This window comes from Silene latifolia, chromosome 7, assembly GCF_048544455.1.
Source record: "Silene latifolia isolate original U9 population chromosome 7, ASM4854445v1, whole genome shotgun sequence".
Lineage (NCBI taxonomy): Eukaryota > Viridiplantae > Streptophyta > Magnoliopsida > Caryophyllales > Caryophyllaceae > Silene > Silene latifolia.
This window is the reverse complement of record NC_133532.1, coordinates 108430376-108452861: the sequence shown is the minus strand read 5'-3', so window position 1 is coordinate 108452861 and position 22486 is coordinate 108430376. Positions and strand designations below refer to the sequence as shown.

Here is a 22486-nt window from a genome sequence, read left to right as displayed (position 1 = left end):
TCAGCATCACTATAATCGCAAAAACCGCATCAACACTATAAATCCGAAATAAAAACTATAGCTCCAAAATAATTACCACGAAAATTCATGTATCTTAAATCAATTATTTATTCCATAAAAATATTTTATATAACTTTCAAATATAAAAACGAATATTTGCAATTCTAATATCAAAACAATTGATTAAAATCTCGAGACCGCCCTATTAGTGAATCTCGACCAGCACAACAATTCACAACACCAGCAAAATAATTCCTAATACATGCAACTACAACATAAATATCTTGTAAGACCGAGTAACGTCGAAGTTACCTTTAATCACTAGTCGAAGTTACCTCTAATCACTATTCGACTGAATGTGGTACTCGTCCTTTGTAAGGCTCCTCTTGATAGCCCTTAGAATAAGACTAGGAACAATCGAATCGAAGCAAGAAAAGATGGAGGAAGATTGATCCTGGTTAAAAGCAAGAAGGCAAACATGTACGTAATTTGTTTAAACGGAAATAAAAAGTAATAAGGCGAGCACGTACCTAATATTTCTTTCGCAGAATGAAACGTAGCAGCAGTAGGATTTGGTTGTCTTATTTGCAAATGGAAGAGTAATTAATGAATGTGAACAAAAGGATGTGTAAATAAAGATAATTTAGCTAGATAAAATGAGTAACCAAATTATCTCCACAAGACATTTTCTTGGTAATTAAACACACAGAGCCGATACGGAAAATGGAAAACGCAACATTTTAAGGGAGTAACCTTTTTCCTCAAATTACTTACAAAGATTCATAGATTCTGTATAACAAGCAACAAATATTGAAATAATACTCAAACAAATTGCACCCCATCTAGACGATCACACTCCTCGGACCAGAGTTATAGACATTAGACGTTCCACACAAAATGACAACAATAGCTTGTGTTCAATTAAAACGAAAATGACATTGAAAATCTCCAGATCGCGGCTGTTAGACTCCAGCTCCACAGTTCTAGTGGCCATACTTCTGAAACTCCCATTCACTGTTGTCTGATACAACAATCACAAAGCATTGGTTTACACGGAAAAAAAAAATTGAACAAAAAGGCCAACAAAACAAAATCGAAAACTGAGGTGCATTCACATACCTAGAGGGCACACTTGACGGGTTTTAAGCCACCGGCTAATGCAGTGAAAATGAAATGCATGATTGCAAACTCCTGCAAACATAAAGTTTTATTCAAGTGAAAATTGGCACAATGCAAAAAGTTAGAAGAATATTTTGATGAAGACTTTCGAACCATTTTTATTTGGTACAAATGAGCCATTATTTAAATGGACTTCAAACCTAAGAACTATTGTCCATAGTACCTCTATCTTAATCACTATGCTACCACCTATTTGGTAACTATCTTCTAGAAATAAAGATGTGTAACTCGAAGCTTAAATCAAATGAAAAAAGCTTAGACATTAGAGTAACTCGAAAGGTCGACAAGAGGTTAAAACAAAAGGGAAATTCACGAATAAGGTATGAATACATGCAGGAAACAAGAAAATCTCACATATACATGCAATTTTTGTGCAACTGAAAAGCTTAAATCAGATGAAAAAAATAATTCACCAGCACAAACGCAGTACAGCACCCTTAAGAGCAAAAAGACATGAATTTAAAAACTTGCCTCTAAATCTGTAAACCATGCTTATGCAAAGAGCGAGAGACCTAACTATAAAGCCGCCACCTATTAGGGCAATGAAGACTACGTAGATACACTTGCAATAGTATACGCTATATCTAGGTCTCGTCGGCTCATCCATCTAATCTTCTAGACTTGTCAGTATCACTGGACCATTTGCTGCAGCTTCAGAATTAATTGTCCACTTCTAAGAAATATTACAACTCTGAGCTGCCGGCGTAGTTTAAAAGGTGCAAGGCGCAACGAGGTGAGGAGGTCTCAAGAGGACAAAGCACAAGGCAAAAGTGCGAGCCTTATACACACAAGCCACACAGTTTTTGCAACGAAATTTATATTTTCTAGGTTAAGTTTTCTGCAATAGTTCCCTTCTGGATTTGAAAAATGGTTAACAAATAAGGGAGTAATGTTAAGGATAATATGCCAAGGGAAGGTCATAATAAAGGAACTAGAAGAAAGAAACGTCAAGATTGCATTAGTAATCTATCTTGCTGTCTATTCCTTGTCTTATTGTCTATAAGGCGGCACTAAGGCGTTTTCGTTATTCCCTCACTGAGCTTTTGGGCTTCAGTGTGCTCGATGAGCGCTTTTCGCGACTTTACAAATTAGGTGGCCGGGAAAAAGTGAGGGGGAGTGGTGGCCAGGAATGTGACGAATAGCAAATAAAAAGTAGGAATTGGTGACTTCAAAAAAAAAAAAATGGGAAAAAGAAGATAACTTTATTTTTTTCACATCAAAAAAAATAGATACTTCATCTTTTGATTTAATAATCTGATTGGACCACAATTTTAAATTGGAATACTAGGTGCAACATCTGTTAATAAGAGGAGAAGAATCTGAAACCTATCTTACTGCTACACAGTTAAGCATCACATGGATGAAGCATAATGTGTAAAACGGAACGCCTGCATATTCTTCATACCCTACCCTCTCTATACCTCCCCCTCAGTAGAATTAGTTTCCATATTTTTCTCATTGCACTACCAACATCAACCCATACAACAATATTGTAAACTTGTCATCTCCAACCACAAGTCAACAACAATAACACCAACCCAATGCCTCAAACGCTCCCACCCATGGTGAAGACAAGGAAGGAGCAGCAGTTACCCCTTTGCTTAAAACACAAAGATTAATCATAATGAAATTACGTCATGATTTGCATCACATCCGGCTGCTACTTTGTAATAAAGAGAAGTGTGGGCAGGTACCTTAAATCAATGCTAGATATGAAAACTGACCTCTAGTCCACAGCCCCTATCCCATGTAACTAGGCTTAAGAGTCCATAATAGCCAGAGAACATAATGACTCCTCAAATATGGCATTGATAAAACACAAGGAAAAACAAGCACTGTTTTATCAACATTCAATACTCTTCTTAGAGACTAGTACCATGTCCCCTCACTCCTAGGTCATACTCAGTACACAACACAACACCTAATGATATTGGTAAAAAATCTGTATTCACACTTCTATATTTAAAAGGATCACTTCTTAGAAAAATTACAAAAGTCTGAGCTGCCGACTTAGTTTAAAAGGATCACAGGGCAACGAGGTGAGGAAGTCCTGATGCTACAAAGCGCGCGCCTTGTAGACACTAGACAGAACGTACACAATTTTTGCAAACAAATTTGCATATTTCTAGGTGAAGTTTTGTGCAATATTTCGCTTTTTTTAGTTTGAAAGATGGTCAACATGTAAAGGAATAAACATTAAATGTGCAAAGGGCAGGGCATAAGATAGGAACTAGAAGAAAGAAATGTCAAAATTGCACAGTAATCCATGCCCTTGTCCACAAGGCACACTCGAGACGGCGCGCGGTGGTGTTTTGGTTATTGCCTCACTGAGCTTTGGCCTTAAAAGCGCTGATGAGCGCCTTTTCAAATTAAGGTACCCTGGAAAAGGTGCAATGGTGTGGTGGCCAGGAATGTGACGAATTGGCAGATAGAAAAGTAAGAATCTGTGTGGTGGCTATGAATGTGCCGAATCGGTAAGGAAAAACTAGGAATCGGTGATTTTACTCTACTAGGCCCAAAATGGGCGAAAAAAAGATTATTTTTTCCGTCAAAAAAATACATAAATTCATCTTTGATTTTATCTACTCTGATTGCATCATTCAGTTAAGTCCGTCCATAATTTTAAATTAGAATACTAGGTACAATATCTGTTCATAATGAGAGATGAATCTAAAACCTATCCCACTACCACATAGTTGAACATCACACGGATGAAGCATAATGTGCAACAACTAACAAGATTCATATTCTCGTACCCTGCCCTCTCTATACATCCCCCCTCACTCCTCAGTAGAATTAGTTTCCATATTTTTCTCATAGCATCGCCAACATTAACACGTACTACAATATTGTAAGCTTGTTATCTCCAACCACAATATCAATAACACCAAACCAGTGCCTCAAACGCTCCCACCCATGGTGAAGATAAGGAAGAATCAGCAGTTAGCCCTTTGCTTAAAACACACAGATTAACCATAATGATTTTGTGTCATGATTTGCATCATCCACCTGCTACTTTGTACTAAAGAGAAGTGTGGGCAGGTGCCTTCAATTAATTAAAAATCAATGCTAGAAATGAAAACCGACTTCTATTCCAAAGCCCCTATCCCGAGTAACTAAGCTTAAGAGTCCATAATAGACAGATAACATAATGACTCATCAAATACCGGCACTGATCAAACACAAGGAAACACATTCAATACTCTACTACGAGTCTACGAGACTAGCACCTTCCCCTGACTCCTGGGTCATACTCAGTATACAACACAGCACCCAACGATATTGGTAAGAAATCTGTACCACACGGCCACACTTTTGTGTGAAGATTTTTACTGATTTTAAACCTCCATATAAAACATAATATGCCTAATTATGCATAACCTATAAAACCCTACACATGTGACAAACTCAGAGGGTAAAAAACAACAGCAATAATAAGGTTCTTTATCAAAATAACAGGTTACGAAGACGAAGCGAAGATCATACCCCAAGCAACAGTACACTCCTCACTAGTAGCACTAGCCTGATTAGCTTGACACTCAATACCTAATCAAACACCAAGAAACACAATTAACATCTCCATTAAAAAATTAACCACGATAATTACATCAACATTCATCCACAAAATCGAAAATTTTGCGAACTTACAGAGATCCATGATGTGATTCCTACAGATAGCACAATTATCCACAACAATATCTGCAGAATAAAATCGATCAGACGAAAACACAATCAGAAACCCTAGGGTTAGGGTTTTAGAAGAAAATAAAAAATTAGGTTTACAAAATTGGGGGGAAAAGTATACCCCAAGCCCAAAGAGCAACGGCGTTCCACTTCTTGATCTCGAAACGCTTGTTTTTCTTGGAAGAAGAAGAGGAGGAAGCAATGGCGGAGGAAGAAGAAGGTCCGGTAGGATTCGAAGCTTCGTCGGCGGGAACCATGGTTACGTCGGTATCAATTGAAGCCATCTTTTTGTCAATCTCTCTCTTTCCTGTTTTTGAATTTGGGAGGAATTGAAGATGTTTAAGGAAACTTGGAGAGGTGAGTTTATTTATATATAGATTTGTTACGGGTGGTGTTATGGTTAGTCCATTGTGTCCTCATTGGGTTGTTACTTGTTACGGAGTACTTCATATGTTCTTGATTTGGGCTTCAAGGGTTTGTTATTTGGGGGCCTTATTTATGGTCCATAATTTTAACAAACTGCCTAAACTACTCCTTTCATTCTAAACACTTCAATTAATTTTTCGACAAATAATTTAACTGGCAAATCAAAACTAACAACTAATATAATAATTAACAACCTAATCAAAATGATGAATTACACTAATCAAACATCTTCCAATTCCAATCTCTAATCAAGCAATCACACAAATCAATTTTTACTTGCAAAAAATATTTTATTTTGATAACCTAATACAGAGTATTTTATATTGATCTTACGTATTTTAATCTCCCTTATTACTAAGAGAATAAAAACTCTCTTATTTTCCCTCCAAAACGCATTCCCCTTTACTCAATTACTAGTGTAGATCCCGCGCAAATGCGCGGTAAATATAGGTCTTTTAATTTTTAGTGTATTAGTTATAGATTTTAGATTTATATCTCATAAATTTTTATAAAAAATAACTAATATTAAAATTAAGCAAAAGAATTGAATAATTTCATGAATTGTGTTTTTTTATGAAAATATTTTAATTACATCAAATTATTTTAAAAAAATTCTTTTTTCGTCACGAAGTTAATAATAGGAGATACAGTTTTTATGCATTGATTATTTTAAATGGAAAATTAGTTTAATAAATGAAAATTTAATTTATTTCCATACATAAGTTTGAGCACTTTGTAGGGAAAATTTTAAAGAAATTGTATTATCTTAGTATATAGGAGGATTTATATACTTTTTAAATTTGCACCTCATTAATATTTACGGAAAATTCACAAGGTACCCTCGAACTTTGCCATTTTGCACATGGTATCCAACTTTTTACGTTTGTGCACATGATATCCTTGAGATTTGATTTTCAAGCACAACGTGTCTTCTTTATCGTTCTTAGAATTTTCAAATGAGCATTAATCATAGACCAGAGATCGGAATTGATTAATTTTTTTTTCCAGATTGATTACCTTTTCGAGATCTATAAATTGATAAAACGAAAATGGTCATTTGGAAATTTAAGATCGTAAGATATGGTTGATTTGAGATTTTCGTTAAAAAAATCCTATAAAATGTCTGTCGACAATTTTGTTTTTCTCATATCGTAGATTATGGCGAGATAATCATTTTAGAAAAAAAAATTGGCCCATTCCGAATTCCGGTCTAGGAGTTATGAACAATTGCGTTTTTTTTATAGCGACAAAAAGATGTGTTGTGCATGAAAATTAAAGATGGAGGGTATTATGTACACAAACTTAAAAAGTTGGGTACCACGTGCAAAATGACAAAGTTCGAGGGTACCACGTGAATTTTCCGTAATATTTATCAGTTCACTCAATTGTATTTTGATATGAAACAAAAAAATGAAATGAAAAACTAATAAAAAAATTTATTTAAGTTGTGAATTTTTTTAGTGAATGTTTTTTTTTTTGTCACGAAGCTAATAGTAAGCATGTGGTAAGTTATTCTCTGCAGTAATAATTATTGCATTACTGAAAAATTTAGCAACTTATACTTTATAGTTTAATATCAATTCTATTTTATTTTAATGAAAAAATCATAATTATGAATTTATTTTAAAAAATATAGAGTTTATTTATAAGAATATATTCATTGGAAAGATAATAATGTAATGGAAAAAAATTTTATTTATTACCTTATTTAGCTAGATTTTTTTTGGAGGGAAAACTAAGAGAATTTTTATTCTCTTAGGGCTTGCCTGGAATCCATGGAATTATTAAGGGGGTAAATTTTATTGGGCGATAATTACTGGGGAAATTAATTAGTGGGGTAATGAGTTCCTTGATGATATGTTTGGCATAAGAGTAATGATTACTGAGTAGATCTTTTACTCCCTTAATCATTACCTAGGGGGGAGGGTGGGTAATGTATTACCCCTTCACAAGGGTAATAATTCCAGGAGGTGAATAATTACCCGCATACCAAACATGGGAAATACACCTCACATATTACTCCCTTATTCATTCCCCTCCTATTACCCTCAATCCAAGCAAGCCCTTAGTAGTAGGGGATCTTTGATTAGTTTTCCATTTCACATCTTTTGTTTCATATCAAAATAGTGAAATACAATGGAGTAAAATATTAAATATTAATGAGGTGTGAATTTAAAAATTATACTAAGAAAAAAAAAACTTTATATACCCGCATGCATCGTGTGGAAATTGGAATCTATACTTATATATCTATAAATATTATTAAAAGGCTATCCTAAAATGACCAATTAAGTCCACGTAGACAATGCCACATAGGATAAAAAAAGTCACGCAGACATTTGAAGCTTACGTCAGCCGCATAACCCAAATACCACACACACATTCATACCCGATTACCCCGTCTCTTATCATCACTGTTCCTACCGACAACGACAATCCCCCTTTTTCCGCTCATTTCGTCAACCGACATTAATTTATTATTACATGGCATTAATTTAATTAATTTATCTATAAATTAATTTAATTCACTTATCTATAATATTAAAAGATATTATCTATATTCTTAAATGATTTTTGTATATTAAATATATTGTTTTCCAAAATTTATGTAAGCCTTAGAAATTTACATCAAAATTTCATAATTTATAATTAATATTGACATTTTAATTGAAATTTTTGTGATAAAACATGTTAATAAAATTTATATTTTATAATTGAAATTGAAATTTTAATTAAAATTTTGTAATAAAACATGTTAATAAATTAATTAAAACTCTTCATATTACTTACCACCCACCATTTTTATTAACATTTTCCCTATTTAATTGATTTTTTAAATTAAACATGGTAATAAATTGATTAAGACTCTTCATAATACTTAACACCCACCAAATTAATTAAAAGTTTTTCCTATTTAATTAATTTTTATAATATAATATGTTAATAAATTGATTAAAACTCTTTATATTACCTAACAGCTAACACCCATAATTTTCATTAACATTATTTCCTATTTAATTCCCCTCTTGAGTTTCTCGACAATCAATTATCTAATTAAATAATACCACAAAATAAATTAAAAATAAAATTAAAATATTGGAATTTCTGGTTGTATAATGGCTACAAAACCTATAATACCTATAATAGTTTCTATCTATAAAATTTTATTAAAAGGCTAACCTAAAAAATGTGACAGTACAAGTTTAATTGTGACGTGACAACTTTTAATGTGACATGGTAAAAAAAAGTGATATGGATTACCAAATTAAGAAAATTAAAAAATATAAGGTAAAAAAATTTAAAAAATATAAGGTATAAACACAAAAAAGAAAGAAAAAAAAATTGTAAACTATTGATCTCCTCTCATAATTTTTGTTATTTATTTACTTTATTTATTTAACCATTACTTCCTTTATCTAATGAAATGACCTTTTAACTTTCCCTTCATCATTACTATATATACTTCGTATTTATGTACCATATTTTTTATTTTTCTTTCATTCATAAAATTTTGAGAGAATTTGTAATAGAATTTTTCATATATATAACTATTATATTCACCCTAATTTTCAATTTTATTCAAAAAAATAGCACCTAAAATATACATAGAAAAGTAAACTAATTGTTTCGTTTTTTATTTTTCCTATGTTTTATATTAATTTGTTATTATTTTTTGTGTTTGTATTAATATTGCAGGAGAATGAATTTCCAACTTTATTCAAAAAATTGGTAGGTAAGGTATAGCTAAAGAACTAAATTAATTATTTCGCCTTTTATTTTTATTATGTTTTGAATTAATTAGGATCTTAGTAGTTATTTTTTTTTGTGTTTATATTAATATTGCTGGAAAATGAATTTTCAACTTTATTCAAAAAAAATTTAGGTAAACTATACTATGAGAACTAAATTAACTGTTTCACTTTTTATCTTTAGTATGTTTTGAATTAATTAAAATTTTATTAGTTATTTTATTGTGTCTGTTTGTATTAATATTATAGGAGGATGACATACCCACATATCAATAACAATACACGAGATTCGAAATAATGGCTATGGATCTTCTTTACATATTTTTTTTCTTTGTTTGGATGACTTTTACATTTTTGTCAATTTTTCTTTTTTCTACAATGGTGTATTTGAAGTATCGAACGGTAGCCAAAATCTTCAATAAGTTTTTGACATGTTGTTACATTATTGTCCTTCACTCTTTCCTACACTTTAGTCTCCTTTGTAACACTTATATTCTGTTTTTATTTTATCAAACAGGTTACAAATCAAATTGCTTAACCAAATTGTTAAAGTACGATGCACATATGTCAATTTGATCTTATCATAGTATTATAATATGCATAAATAGTAGTTAGTTAGAAATCGATTCTTATTCTCCAATTCGTTGTTCCAATTCCAATGCTTTCAAGCCTTTAAATCATTTTTTTTTTTGTTTTCCATCAAATATAATATTCTGTAACTCACAATATTTTCTGGATAAATATTTTTTTTTGAATGATTTGTTTATATTTTATTTTCTCCTGAATTAGGAAAGGCTAAAATTTCGTATGAATTATAATAGTATTGTTTTGATTATAATTTTTTATGAATGATCGAATATGAAGAAGCTAAGTTATGTTTAGAATCGTATATGCATAAATCGTATACCGCTCCTCCGTCGTGTTCATTTATTTACCTTTTTTTTTATTATTATTTGTGAATGGTTTTTTTAATTAAAATTAAATAAATGATTGAGAGAAGGGGACTACTCCATATAAGTTATTCACAATTAAACACTTAAACACAGTCAATTATTAACGATTCCGTGATTGTCACGGGCTCCAAAACTAGTTAGTATTCACTATTCATCATAAGATATCGACTTAAACAATGATTTGCGGGCCTACTGAAAAACCTATCTCGTCCCATATAAACCCAAATAGTGTTGGGTTGGTCCATAACAAGAACACCACAATTTTCTTAGTATACGCATATTCAAAGGATGAATCTAAGGCCTAAATCCAAGTTCTAATTGGTAACTTTGGAAAATCTTTTGCAATTTTAGATTCTGTTTGGTAAAACTACCTAAAAAAGTAGCTGAAAACTGAAAAGCTAACTAAAACATGAAAAAGTAACTGGTAAGGTAGCTGAAAATTAAAAACTGATAAGATAACTGATTATATAAAAAATTGTTTGACAAACTAACTGAAAAGGTAACTGATTTTGATTAAATGACGTAAAAGTATATGATAATTATTTAATAATATAAATTTAAGGGGTAAAAACGGAAAATCAAATCAAATCAGATACCTGAAATCTCAAATGCTACTCTAACTATCATTTCATTTCAGGTATTTACTTGTCAAACGCTTACAAAAAAAATAAGGTACCTGAAATTTTGATCAAATAAGCTACTTTGACCAAATCAGATACCTAAAATATCTTGTCAAACGAACCCTTAGTGCTTTGCCAATTTTAAATCACCATGCAACATAAATTCATTTAAGTATACATGACAACGGCCAAATATTTGTATAAAACGATTTTACACAATTCTTGTCTTATCATATTTGTTGATTTACACTATTAGCATTACCCCATAAAATTAACTCTCACTATTTACCATGCTTGGGTGAGAATTGAGAAGGTGTTAAGGTGCAAACTCATGTCCCACATCGGTAGTATAAAGATAAAAAATATTTTTATAAGGTCTATAAAATATAATAGTAAGAGACTTTTTGAGAAGAAGTCTAAGAATAAATCGTATCACTTATTATTGATTTTTAATAATACCTAACTTTTGTAAAAATTTATACAATTTCTAGACATTCGCCAAACCCCTATCAAAAAATAGTTTTATAAAGAAAATTAATATGAGAAAGTTTGTGATGCCAAAAATTAGCTTCTGACTATTCAAAAAAATATATAGAATCGAAATGGTACATGTTAGGACTTAGGAGGTACATTACTAATAAATTTCCATCTCACTTTCACATACAAAATGGGGGGAGAAATGTATAGAATCGACGTGTGTAGGAAGGTAATACTGAAACTCAATATCATCGGATAACACTATCTCTTCTCAAGTTAATTATTTAACTGGATGCGGTGGGTTAACTAACGGACTTAAGTATCACCCGATAACACTATCTCATTTCCAAACTCACTTTACTGAATTTATAACACAAATTCTCATTGAAGACGGACATTATCCGTTACAAGTTGAAGACGAATAGTGTCCCTCTCACAAAATGCAAATGGATGGTGCAAGTGGGGGAAAATGAATACCCCCACTTACCCTCCCACTTACATTTTGTGAGAGGATCATTATCCGTATTCAACTTGTGACGGATAGTAACCATCTTCAATGAGACGGACTAAATTTATAATTGTTTATAATTAACTTTGTATTTGTTTGTTAATTAACCACCCCATCCCAATTCCCAACTTACACCACATCGTTCTATACTTCTATCCCAACTCCACCATCTTTGTTATATTGCAAAAAAGACAGTGGGAAACTGGGAAGAGACTTGTGGTGTGGTGGGCGTACGTACATGATATTTGGTAGATGAGCCACGGACGTAAATGACAAAAGTAAACGGCTACGCCAAGGACCTTTTTGTCTTTATGATTTTGTTGACTTAGAATTTATGAACCTTGACGTAACTTCACTTGACCAATGCTGCCTATACTCTTATTTCAAGTTTTTTTATATTCTTTTTGAGGGAGCACTTATTTGTACTCGTTCACAAATTCTCGTTTGTGACAGATAATATCCGTCACAAGTTTATGACGGATCAAATAAAATTCACATAAGTAGATAAAGACAAGTAATTTGAGACTCTTTTAATAATCTGATTTTTGTCTTAACTAACCATGTGGCGGTAATATTTGAAATGTCAAAGGAAGACTCCGCGTCTGTAGTTTAAGGAGCTTATAAGTTATACCTCATCATTATCTGAGATGTGGTGGATCAATTAGTCTTATATAAGACGATTGTTAATGTACAATGATCAATTAGTCTTATATAAGACTTATATAAGACTTATATAAGACGATTGTTAATGTACAATGGAGTTGTTAAGTGATCATTATGAGACGAGATATATAATGTTAAATATAAAGATTATTGTATGGATACAATAGTTTTATGTTGCTTGCCAAAAAAAATAGTTTTATGTTTTTCTTGTTGTATGTGATCATAATTATTCATTTATTATTTTTGGTGATGAAATGAGATATCTAAATTTCATACCCGATAACCATTATTCGACTTATAAACGTATGGTGACTGTTGGTGTATGGGGGAGTATAGGAAGAAGTATGGAGATTAGTTAGTTAGTTTGTTAATTAGTCGTTGAAGGTTGATTAGTTGAAGTTTAGTTTGAAGGAATTAGTTTGTTTATTATTTGTTTGTGAAATTTTGGAATGCACTTGGTTACATAGAAATGGGAGAGGAGGTCCTCTATTTATAGAGCTCCTCCTTCTCTTACATCCTAAGAACACTTTAAAATAGGATATTCTAGAGTTGCTTATCACTTATACACATGTTTAGAAGGTTTTAGGTTGTTCTACATAAACCTAGAACATACATGACTCTTCTAGATTCTTCTTGATGGGGCATATTCTGCACCGCTGACCAAGTCAACATATTGAGCAAGGTCAAAGGTATCCACAGCAAAGCCAAAGACTTAGACAGTCTAGCCGACGCGTCCTATCTGTCACACGGGTCTCAAAGATGGCAACCACCAAGGGGCACATATCCGCGTACTCATATCCAAGACCCCTCGGCCAGCCTGCCATAGGTCCATCGGCCGAGGGTAGAACGGTCTTTCCACCTGCTAGCCACTTGGCCACTTGGCCACTACGTGACAAAAGGTGAAAGCCTATAAATGCTCCTCAACCTTCATTGAGGAGGGGATCCACAAATTAACCTAATAACCACTATTCATCTGGTAATATCTTCCTTATCTCTCTACATTATACTCTTAGCCAAGTAACAACAACTTACCTCTCTAAGTTAACTGACTTGAGCGTCGGAGTGAGTACGCTCGGCCAAAGCCGAGCCCTCAGTTTGTTCATCGTTTCAGGAGACCGCAAGGAAGACCCAAGTAAAGACATCGTTCTACGAGCTACGAGTGGTAACAAATATCTGCTCTGGAATTACGCCCGGAACACTTCTAAACTCTTCTAGTTGTTTCTACATTATCTTAGCACATTCCGGATAAATCTAAAACATTTCGGAAACTTCTAAAATACAATAGAGACTAAGGGCTATATAGATCTTCAGAAGGTGAATTTCGGCCCTGGGAATTAGACGAGAGGCCTTTAATATCCAAATCAGTATCATGAATAATACTTTGTAATTTGTATAGGTAAATACCTTCAAATATAGAAAAACATTAAGTTGTAGGTAAGCATAATATTATTTGACATATATGATACCAAATGATCATCCAATGATGATGTACACCGTTTTAGTTTAAGTTTTAAGCCTTGATTGGTATACGTCCGCATGCATGCAACCATCCTTAAAACAATTATACGAGTTCATTTTCTTGTATGAAATCTAATAATTTGATGTTGGATTTTACGTCTAAGTTTAAAGTCTTCCAAATGCTGGGACCGCATCTTGAAAATGAAAAACACAATAATTCGAACATGCCATATTCAATAATTATTTATTGTAAGCACATATTATTCTAAGGTCACATAAAGACATACTGTATTATTCTAAGGTCACATAAAGACGATCTTTTTTTCTTTCTTTTTTTTTTTGAAAAAACAAACCGTAAAGACTTACTTCCTAAGATAAACGATCTAACTCAATAACATCAATCACCAACTGTGTTGGGCCAATCACCCATCCACAATCTTCTACTTATACTCCAGGGCGAAATATGAGCTATTCATGTGCCACCCTATTGAAACTCCTACGACAAAGACCAACAGTCCAACAATGAATCAAAATCATTACATAAAAATAAATGTTGTTCAAAACTAATAAGAAAATATTACTCCGCCCCTCAGACCCTCAGACCCTGTCGTTGTTGCTTGAGACTCTCAAGTCTCAACGACGATTAGACCATCTTGATGTTAATGAATAATGAATACTCCGTATTTAATTTTTATTTTGTTCAGCTTCTTCTATTGAATCTTTTTGTTAACCATTTATTAATATAATTAATATGGAACACGATAGTACATATAGTGTGATCAGGTAGTACAGATGATCAATACCACCCGATAGCACCCTAATAACGTTATCCATTTTAATATACACGGGAATTCTTTTTTTTTTTTTTATCAAGATACGCCGATATTAGCAATGGCATAGTACAAGAATAAAATTTAGAAAAGCAGGAATAGGACAAGGAGTGGCTTAAGGACGTATATTATTACTTTATTAGTCTAACTCAAAATCGCTGGCATTTTTTGTTTGATATGTTGGACATAGTTCAGTGATGGGCAGGTCGTTTGTTGCCTGTTGGTTCATCAATCGCGTCGTCGGTGCCCTTTCTTTAAACAAGAATCGTTAGTTGAGGAGGAAATGCATATTGTTTAGGGAAGATAATATGTCGGATCAAAACTCAATCTTACGAATTCAGAGTCGAGGTACATGACATATTTGACATGCCCCTAATTAAATGACTACTTTACAGTTAGATATGACTCGAACTATAACGGATCTGACCTGAACTCAACATTTGAGAGGCTAGTTGTTAACCAAGTTACATTCTTTTACATCGATCTCATGCTCCTAATTTTGCTGACGTAGTTACATAAAATAATTTCCGATTGGACAAAAGATAAGATGTCAACATTACTTTTGTGAAAGATAAAGACGAACATAACCCATAGGATGAAAATCTATACGCGGTATATTTATCTATGATCTGTCTTTGTACATAAACTTAATTAAAATAGTAAAGTCTCATGTAGTTAAAACGGTTCTACAATATATCACATTGTAAAATCATATAACAAAAAATCTTGATATCCTTATTATGGAAAGTTATGATTGGTGGAAGACTGGAAGTCATATAAAGGGTGGTTGACTTAAATATTCACTTGGTTTACAATACGTCTTATATAAAACGAATTTATATAAAAATTGTTGCACCTAACATACATCAATAGAAAAAGAGAGAAAAAAAAAAAGTATATGCATATTCAATTGTCTTAATTCCACGTGAGTCGTGATCTGTGCATACATTTTTTTTTTTTTCTAAAATCTAAATGCTAGCTAAATACAACTTCAAAGTAGTAACAAAAAAATAATTTGATATACAACCTCATTATCCAAAGAATCAAAAAAACGAAAGTAACGTGTATATAAAACCCTATTCTATAACTTCGTAGTAATAAACTAGACATCACTTGACATTATCATGTAATTCAGCCTCTATTTACAAATATGAATTTTTTTGTTTATGTATGTAATAATCTTTGTGCTAACATGTACTCATTATAATGTGTGTTTTTTGGTTGGTTTATGCCCCCCTTCCCATATGGTGACCCGGTCCGTTTCTTAGATTTCTTTGTACAGTCGGATCTGAATGCCCCAAATTTGTAGGTTTCGGTGCTCTTAGCCGGTTTATGTCACTCCGGCGCTTGGGTCGCTCTTGGTTTGGACTTTGGTAGGTCCCATTTTCTCTTTTCCCTTCCTTATCGATGCTAGTATTAGGTGAACCGTGTTCACTTGGAGCCGTGTACACAAAGGTGCCATTTGGTATGTCGTCGACCAAGTCTAGCAAGGTCGTCAAGGTTTGTACGACAATGGTTATTGTAGGCCGGCTTTTAGGCCGTTGGCTTAGGCATTGGTAGGCCAGTAATGCAGCCTTTTGTGCCCCTATTTCCGAGTATTGACCCTCTAACCTTGGGTCCATTAAACGGCCAAGTCGTCGTGGACTTTGTAGTTGAGGTCTAGCCCAATCGGCTAGGTTTTGTTCTCTTTGTGGACGAGTTTTATCCATTGATTTCCTTCCCGTTAGAAGCTCCAAAAGTACTACTCCAAAGCTATAGACATCGCTTGCTGTCGTTAAATGACCTAGAAAAATACATGATCGTTAATTTTCATTCAACAAAGAATAATTTGCCACTTGTATATACAAAAACTTATATGAGACCGTTATATATATGCAACATCCCTATTTCTGTATGTTATGTATTTCTTATTCGCAATACGGATAAAATGTACATAATGGGACTAACAAATTAATATGAATAAGGCATCAAATTAATGTGACATTTCTAGAATGAATTTAGTGACAACACACAAGCGCGAAAATGAAGATAACACAACTTATTTAGGGGAATACTTGTATGTATTGAACAAGTTAATATATTACTAGATACATCTTTCTTAATTTGGCTAACAATCATGTTCATACACCCGTCGAGTTTAATTAATTTTCACATATCGTAGTTATTACTAATGAAATTAGATATATAGAATTTAATGTAGTTTATGATGATGATAAGTAAATTTGTCCTAACATCGACATCGAGTAACTTGAATTATACAAGTAATAAAATTAACTAAATTGGTTAAAGGAGAGTAAAAACTTAAACAAGATAATCAATACTAATAATAGTAATTAAGAGTTTGTTAATTATTAGTACCTGTCATTATGTATTCAGGAGCTGCATAACCTTGTGTGCCCATAACCCGAGTCGAAACATGTGTGTCATCACCCTCTGGGCCATCCTTTGCTAATCCGAAATCCGACAACTTTGGTGTGAAATCCTTCAATTTTCATTCACATTTTAAATGTTAGAAACATGTTTAATTCTTAATTATGCGTAGGATTTGATTAACGGGTACTTCCTCGGTTTATTTCATTTTTATACGTTTGTTTGAAATCTCTCTCATATAATTTAAATAAACGTATGGAAATGGAATGAATGAGTAAAATAGAAAAAGAGTGGTAAATGAGGATGAGCAATAATGTGTAATGTATGTACTTACTGAATCTAGCAAGATGTTTGAAGCTTTGAAATCGCGGTAAATGATCGGTTTATCAGCTTCATGCAGGAAAGCTAGACCTTTGGCGGCTCCAAGCGCAATCTTAAGTCTTGTTAACCATGGAAGTGAAGCCGAGAATCCTGAGATTATTATATATGAATTGTTAGAGTATGTACAACTTGTATCCATTTTATTTAATATGACGACATAAATGATAATCTAGCAAATCTTTGAACTTGTAAGTTTTGAATTTCTTTTTTTACCGTAACGTGCTCCGTCTTCCTCTAAAGTCGTAACAACGAGTACATCTATATTCTATTCTTACTAAACAAACTAACGAAAATGGATTTGTATACAGAAAATTCAATTTAAACAAAACGAAACACCTCACATATACGGAGTATATATTTGTATGTCTCGTATATTATCGAGCCAACGCATGGCAATTATACTCCCTTTGTCGTCTTAATCATTTGTTTGTCCTTTATATTCTTTGTGAGAGCTATTTTAGTCGAAGGTAAACAAATAATTACTGTACTACAGAGAAAGTACCGAGTATAAGATAGTGATAATAAAAGAGTCGTGATGAATCCTAATAGAATCCTTAAAAATTTGATAACGATCTTCACCAACTAATTCATTTTTCTCTATTAATCCAGCTCAAACAATCATACGTCAAAATCATAAACCTAAAGTACACCTACGCAAACACATGTACCAAAATTTGTATACATACATTATCATAAACAACATTCCCAAGTGAAATTATGCATGACGGATTCTTAACACGCGATAACTAAAACACAAACTCTATACGTACAAAATCTTTTATAAAAGTCAATTCACGTATAAAACCGTCTCACAGTAATAATTACGAGAAGTTAAATTGGTTGGTGAACTTACGTCGAAAGAGTTGATTTTCGAGACTACCCCGAGGCAAATACTCGTAAACAAGAACTCGATGTTCATCTTCACAACAATATCCTATCAACTTCACCAAGTGGGCATGCCTTAGCTGTCCAAGCACTAATACTTCTGCCTGCATTTTACAATAATAATTCATTAATTAATCAATTTTAAAAAGTAAATAAGAAGAATTATTCCTACCTCAATCATGTAAAGATGTAAAGTTACACCAATCATGCTTATAAAACCCAAAATTTCTGACATATATATTATTGGCCTTTTAAAAAGCTACTAATAATCCATAATTATATGGAGTATAATATACACATCATACTTTTCACGCATTTTATTTTTATTTTCATTACGAGCTATTTGATACAGTTTCACAATATTTTATTATAAAATCGTTTCTTAATTACTAAAACAAGTACACAAACAAACTCGATATCAAATTTTATAAGAGTAATTACGTAAAATAACAAGCGTGCAAAAAAATATTATAAACTTACCAACCATTCACGATGACCTTGTGTGCCATCAAGGTCAAGAATTTTAACCGCAACAGGCTGAGCCCTAACCCCGGGTCGAACCCTATCATCGATGAACCCTTTATGAACCGGGCCGAACCCACCCTCGCCAAGGAAGTTGCTCGAAGAGAAATTTTGAGTGATCAGCCTAAGCTCATTAAGGTTAAACGAATGGAGATTTGTACCCGCTAGTGAATTAGATAGATCCTCATTAAACGTAAGCGATTTCGGATCGCTCAAATCTCCGACTAGAAACCTTTGGAAACCTATTGGACTCATGGGTTGATTTGAAACCCGTTTACTTGGAATATCCGGATCATCCAATATACCACAACATGGCCATAATGATCTCCATGACATTTTCTTATTATCGACTGTCATTTCGTTAATAAATTTAATGTTTGTTTATTCTTTGTTAATTGGCTTAAAAATAATGAGAAATGAGAGTAATTTAGAGAGGGAAGGAGAAGAGAGGATTTTGTGTTAAGGAGTTGAGAAAAAGAAATGGTAGAGATGACTTTAAAAGAGGAGGGAAGTTAAGGGAAGTCACACCTTCAATTATTGTAATAAAGTAATTAAAATAAATATTATTGTCATTTTCTCAATTTTCATTGGTGTAAAATGTGAGAAAATAATATATTTTTTTTGGAGATTTTGTTGATTAATTTAGGAGTTGGAGGATTTTTTGTATCTAGTAAAAGGGATAGAAATGATATGGGATAAGGCAATATGTAAGGGAGCTCTTAAGTCTACGTATTTGGTTAAAAAGAGATTATGACTTATTGCTAGTTGATACACCCATCTCTTGACTTTTTGTTTTTTAAATTTTTAACAAGCTTTTGACTTTGATTTTTTGAGGGTTTTGCTAATTTGAAATAGCTCGTGTTAAGCATTCTAGCTTGTCCAACAAGTTTTAGATACATATTCAGTGACGGATCGGATTTAGAAAATTCCTTTTTTGGAGTCAATGAAAATTGAACAAAATATACAAAAAAGATTAAGGTTTTTTTGGTGTTCGAGGATTCTGGAACCCTGTACATGGCTAGACCGTGCACTTGCTACTACATAGGCATATAGGGTTCTAAATGAGTTGAATGAGCTTGTATGTGGTCGTTAAACTCAAAATATTAATTCGGTCAAAATTTGGTTTAATCTCGGAAAAACAAAACACATAGTTTATAACATGTTTGCCTAACTCCTTATACAGTTATAGTAGAGTAATCGAAGTTTCATGCATGTGTTCGTTAAGATCAAAATATCAGTTCAGTCAAAGTTAGTCGTTTACCCTCAAAAAAACAAAACACTGTTTACGTTAAGTCTAAGTTCGATAAGTATGTTTAGAATAATAGCGTAAGTCAATGCATGATGAGCTCTAATCGATATTATACCGATAATTAGTCGTAAATCCATTGTAACAACAACTAGGCTTAGAGTAGCTAGGGAGTTTAATTATGGAATTGAGAAGACGTTAAAAATAAAGTGAAAACAAGAAAAGAGACGTCAAACAGTTGACATGTACTCCCTACCAGAGTTGAAAGAAACAACTTCGTTTTAATAATTTAAATAAAATCGCGTAATATTGTAGTCTTGTAATCTGAACGAATCAAAATTTAAAAATATAACACGGTTTGGGTGGCCGAAGAGAAAGGCCAGGTCAGTCAGAGGGTAAAATGGGAATGTCTGACTGAGTAAGATGTTGGTAGGTTGTGTATCATTGTTCCTTTTTTGCTTCTAGAACTATTTGTCTTCTTTTATTTGGATATGTTTTTGTGTTTGAATCAAGTTATTGAGGTTGCGTAATTCGGCAGTTGTAATGACGGATGTGAGAAAAGATAAATAAATATGATAAAGAAAGCAACGCATAAAGTTACGTTGTTTACTAATAGTGTGTTTGTTACGTTCACAGAGCAGAAGAGTGGAGAGTGGAGAGTGGAGAGTGGAGAGTGGAGAGTTTTATAAGGCCTTGTTTGGATAGCAAAAGTAGAGGGAAAGGGAGGGGAGGGGGAAGGAGGGAAGGGAAAGGGAGAGAAGGGAAGGAGAGGGAGAATAGAGTGTGGTTGTTTGGATACAATTTCCCTCCAAATCCTGCCTATTGTGGAGAGATTTTGATTAGGCTTGAAGGAAGGAAATTGAATCCCTCCAAATCTCTCCCCCTCCATTTCCCTCCACCCCCATTTGCTCCCCAAACTAGCGATTTTAAATCCCCTACTCTCCCTCCCTTTCTTTTCCTTTCAAATCCCTCAATCCAAACACACCCTAAATGATTTGAACGAGTGAGGTAGGAGGGTGTGAGTTGGGTTAGTGTAATTAGTAAAGGTAGTTTAGTTAAGTTAAAGTCAAAATGTCGTAATTAGATCGTGTTTAATACTCGTAATTCAGTTTGGGTGTTAAGTTTTCGAATTAAGAAGAAATTAAGGTGGTCATTATAAAAATGGACATATAAGGAGGTTATTTGTAAAAAAGGAATATATAAGGAGGGGTTATTTACAAAAAAAATTATTTTTTTTATGTCTTGATGATTGAGGATTGTCCTATCCATTTGTGCTCAGTTACGGCATTAACAAAGAAAACGATCACAAACCCGATTCGCCTACAGATAGTTTAGAGTATTAGCAGTAATTTTGTAAGAATGCAAGTAACCATATACGGAGTATATATAGTTCATGTGACTCTTGCTAATGCTACATCGTATTCACTGAACTCAAAGTAAATATAATAATGTCACATTTTGAATATGACATTCCATAATACATATTCATCAAATTACACAATCATATTCACTAAACTCAAATTGAATATAATAGTGTTGTTCCGGGTGTAATTCCAGAGCAGATATTTGTTACCACTCGTAGCTCGTAGAACGATGTCCTTGCTTGAATCCTCCTTGCGGTCTCCTGAAACGATGAACAAACTGAGGGCTCGGCTTTGGCCGAGCGTACTCACTCCGACGCTCAAGTCAGTTAACTTAGAGAGGTAAGTTGTTGTTACTTGGCTAAGAGTATAGTGTAGAGAGATAAGGAAGATATTACCAGATGAATAGTGGTTATTAGGTTAATTTGTGGATCCTTTCCTCAATGAAGGTTGAGGAGTATTTATAGACTTTCACCTTTTGTCACGTAGTGGCCAAGTGGCCAAGTGGCTTGGCAGGCGGAAAGACCGTTCTACCCTCGGCCGATGGACCTATGGCAGGCCGACCGAGGGGTCTTGGATATGAGTACGCGGATATGTGCCCCGGCTGGGTAGTCACCTGGCCGAGACCTGGGTGACGGGCCGATGGGCTGCATCGGCTAGACTTGACTTTGCTGTGGATACCTTTGACCTTGCTCAATATGTTGACTTGGTCAGTGGTGCAGAATATGCCCCATCAATTTGCCCCCAGCGTAGTCTATGCCGTGGTATGGGCTCCGATGTATGTTGAGCGTATATTCTGGCGCAAGTATTTTTGCAAAACTTTTTGCGTCGGCTTCTTCGATGTGTCGGCGTGGTTCTTGTTAGGCCGTACCATATCCCCCTCCACATGGATGTGTAAAGGGCATCCGATGTGGAAAAAGAAGGTGTGTTGGCCGAGACCAGGCCGGGAGTGTCGGTTGTTTTTGATTGCCCCGGCCGGTGCTTCCTAGCTTGGTTGATCAGGTGGCGGAGAGAGCGGTACTTAGGAATTTGTTGAGGAAGGTGAATGGGCGTGTTGAGACGCAGTTCTCGTTGCATTGATTGACGTTCAACTGTTGCAACGATTGACATTCCGCGGTTGCATGTCCGACACGTGTCTGTTCGCTGATTGGTTGACGCTTCATGGGTCGTGCTG

General features: G+C 33.7%; 2 protein-coding genes across 2 annotated transcripts; both read right to left on the bottom strand.

Annotated features, from left to right (window-relative positions):
- Positions 1 to 717: 717 nt before the first annotated feature.
- LOC141592507 (RING-box protein 1a) lies at positions 718 to 5273 on the bottom strand. Its single transcript, XM_074413213.1, has 5 exons — positions 4985 to 5273; positions 4828 to 4878; positions 4666 to 4725; positions 1120 to 1191; positions 718 to 1021 (listed from the first exon to the last, which is right to left on the bottom strand). The coding sequence occupies exons 1-5, from the start codon at positions 5145 to 5147 to the stop codon at positions 984 to 986; spliced, it is 384 nt and encodes a 127-aa protein (XP_074269314.1). The 5' UTR covers positions 5148 to 5273; the 3' UTR covers positions 718 to 983.
- A 10271-nt stretch (positions 5274 to 15544) lies between these two features.
- LOC141592506 (serine/threonine-protein kinase RIPK-like) lies at positions 15545 to 19174 on the bottom strand. Its single transcript, XM_074413212.1, has 5 exons — positions 18664 to 19174; positions 18152 to 18287; positions 17252 to 17388; positions 16906 to 17029; positions 15545 to 16330 (listed from the first exon to the last, which is right to left on the bottom strand). Exons 1-5 carry the CDS (start codon positions 19060 to 19062, stop codon positions 15774 to 15776), a joined length of 1353 nt encoding a protein of 450 aa, XP_074269313.1. The 5' UTR covers positions 19063 to 19174; the 3' UTR covers positions 15545 to 15773.
- Between the last annotated feature and the right edge of the window lie 3312 nt (positions 19175 to 22486).

Excerpts from the sequence above, each read along its gene's own strand:
- LOC141592507 (XM_074413213.1), bottom strand. The coding sequence starts at position 5,147 with ATGGCTTCAATTGATACCGACGTAACCATGGTTCCCGCCGACGAAGCT. Across the intron at positions 4,879-4,984 it reads CGTTGCTCTTTGGGCTTGGG|ATATTGTTGTGGATAATTGT; the intron begins GTATACTTTTCC and ends TTTATTCTGCAG. Across the intron at positions 4,726-4,827 it reads GAATCACATCATGGATCTCT|GTATTGAGTGTCAAGCTAAT; the intron begins GTAAGTTCGCAA and ends GTGTTTGATTAG.
- LOC141592506 (XM_074413212.1), bottom strand. The coding sequence starts at position 19,062 with ATGACAGTCGATAATAAGAAAATGTCATGGAGATCATTATGGCCATGT. Across the intron at positions 18,288-18,663 it reads AAGGTCATCGTGAATGGTTG|GCAGAAGTATTAGTGCTTGG; the intron begins GTAAGTTTATAA and ends TGTAAAATGCAG. Across the intron at positions 17,030-17,251 it reads CAAACATCTTGCTAGATTCA|GATTTCACACCAAAGTTGTC; the intron begins GTAAGTACATAC and ends TGAAAATTGAAG.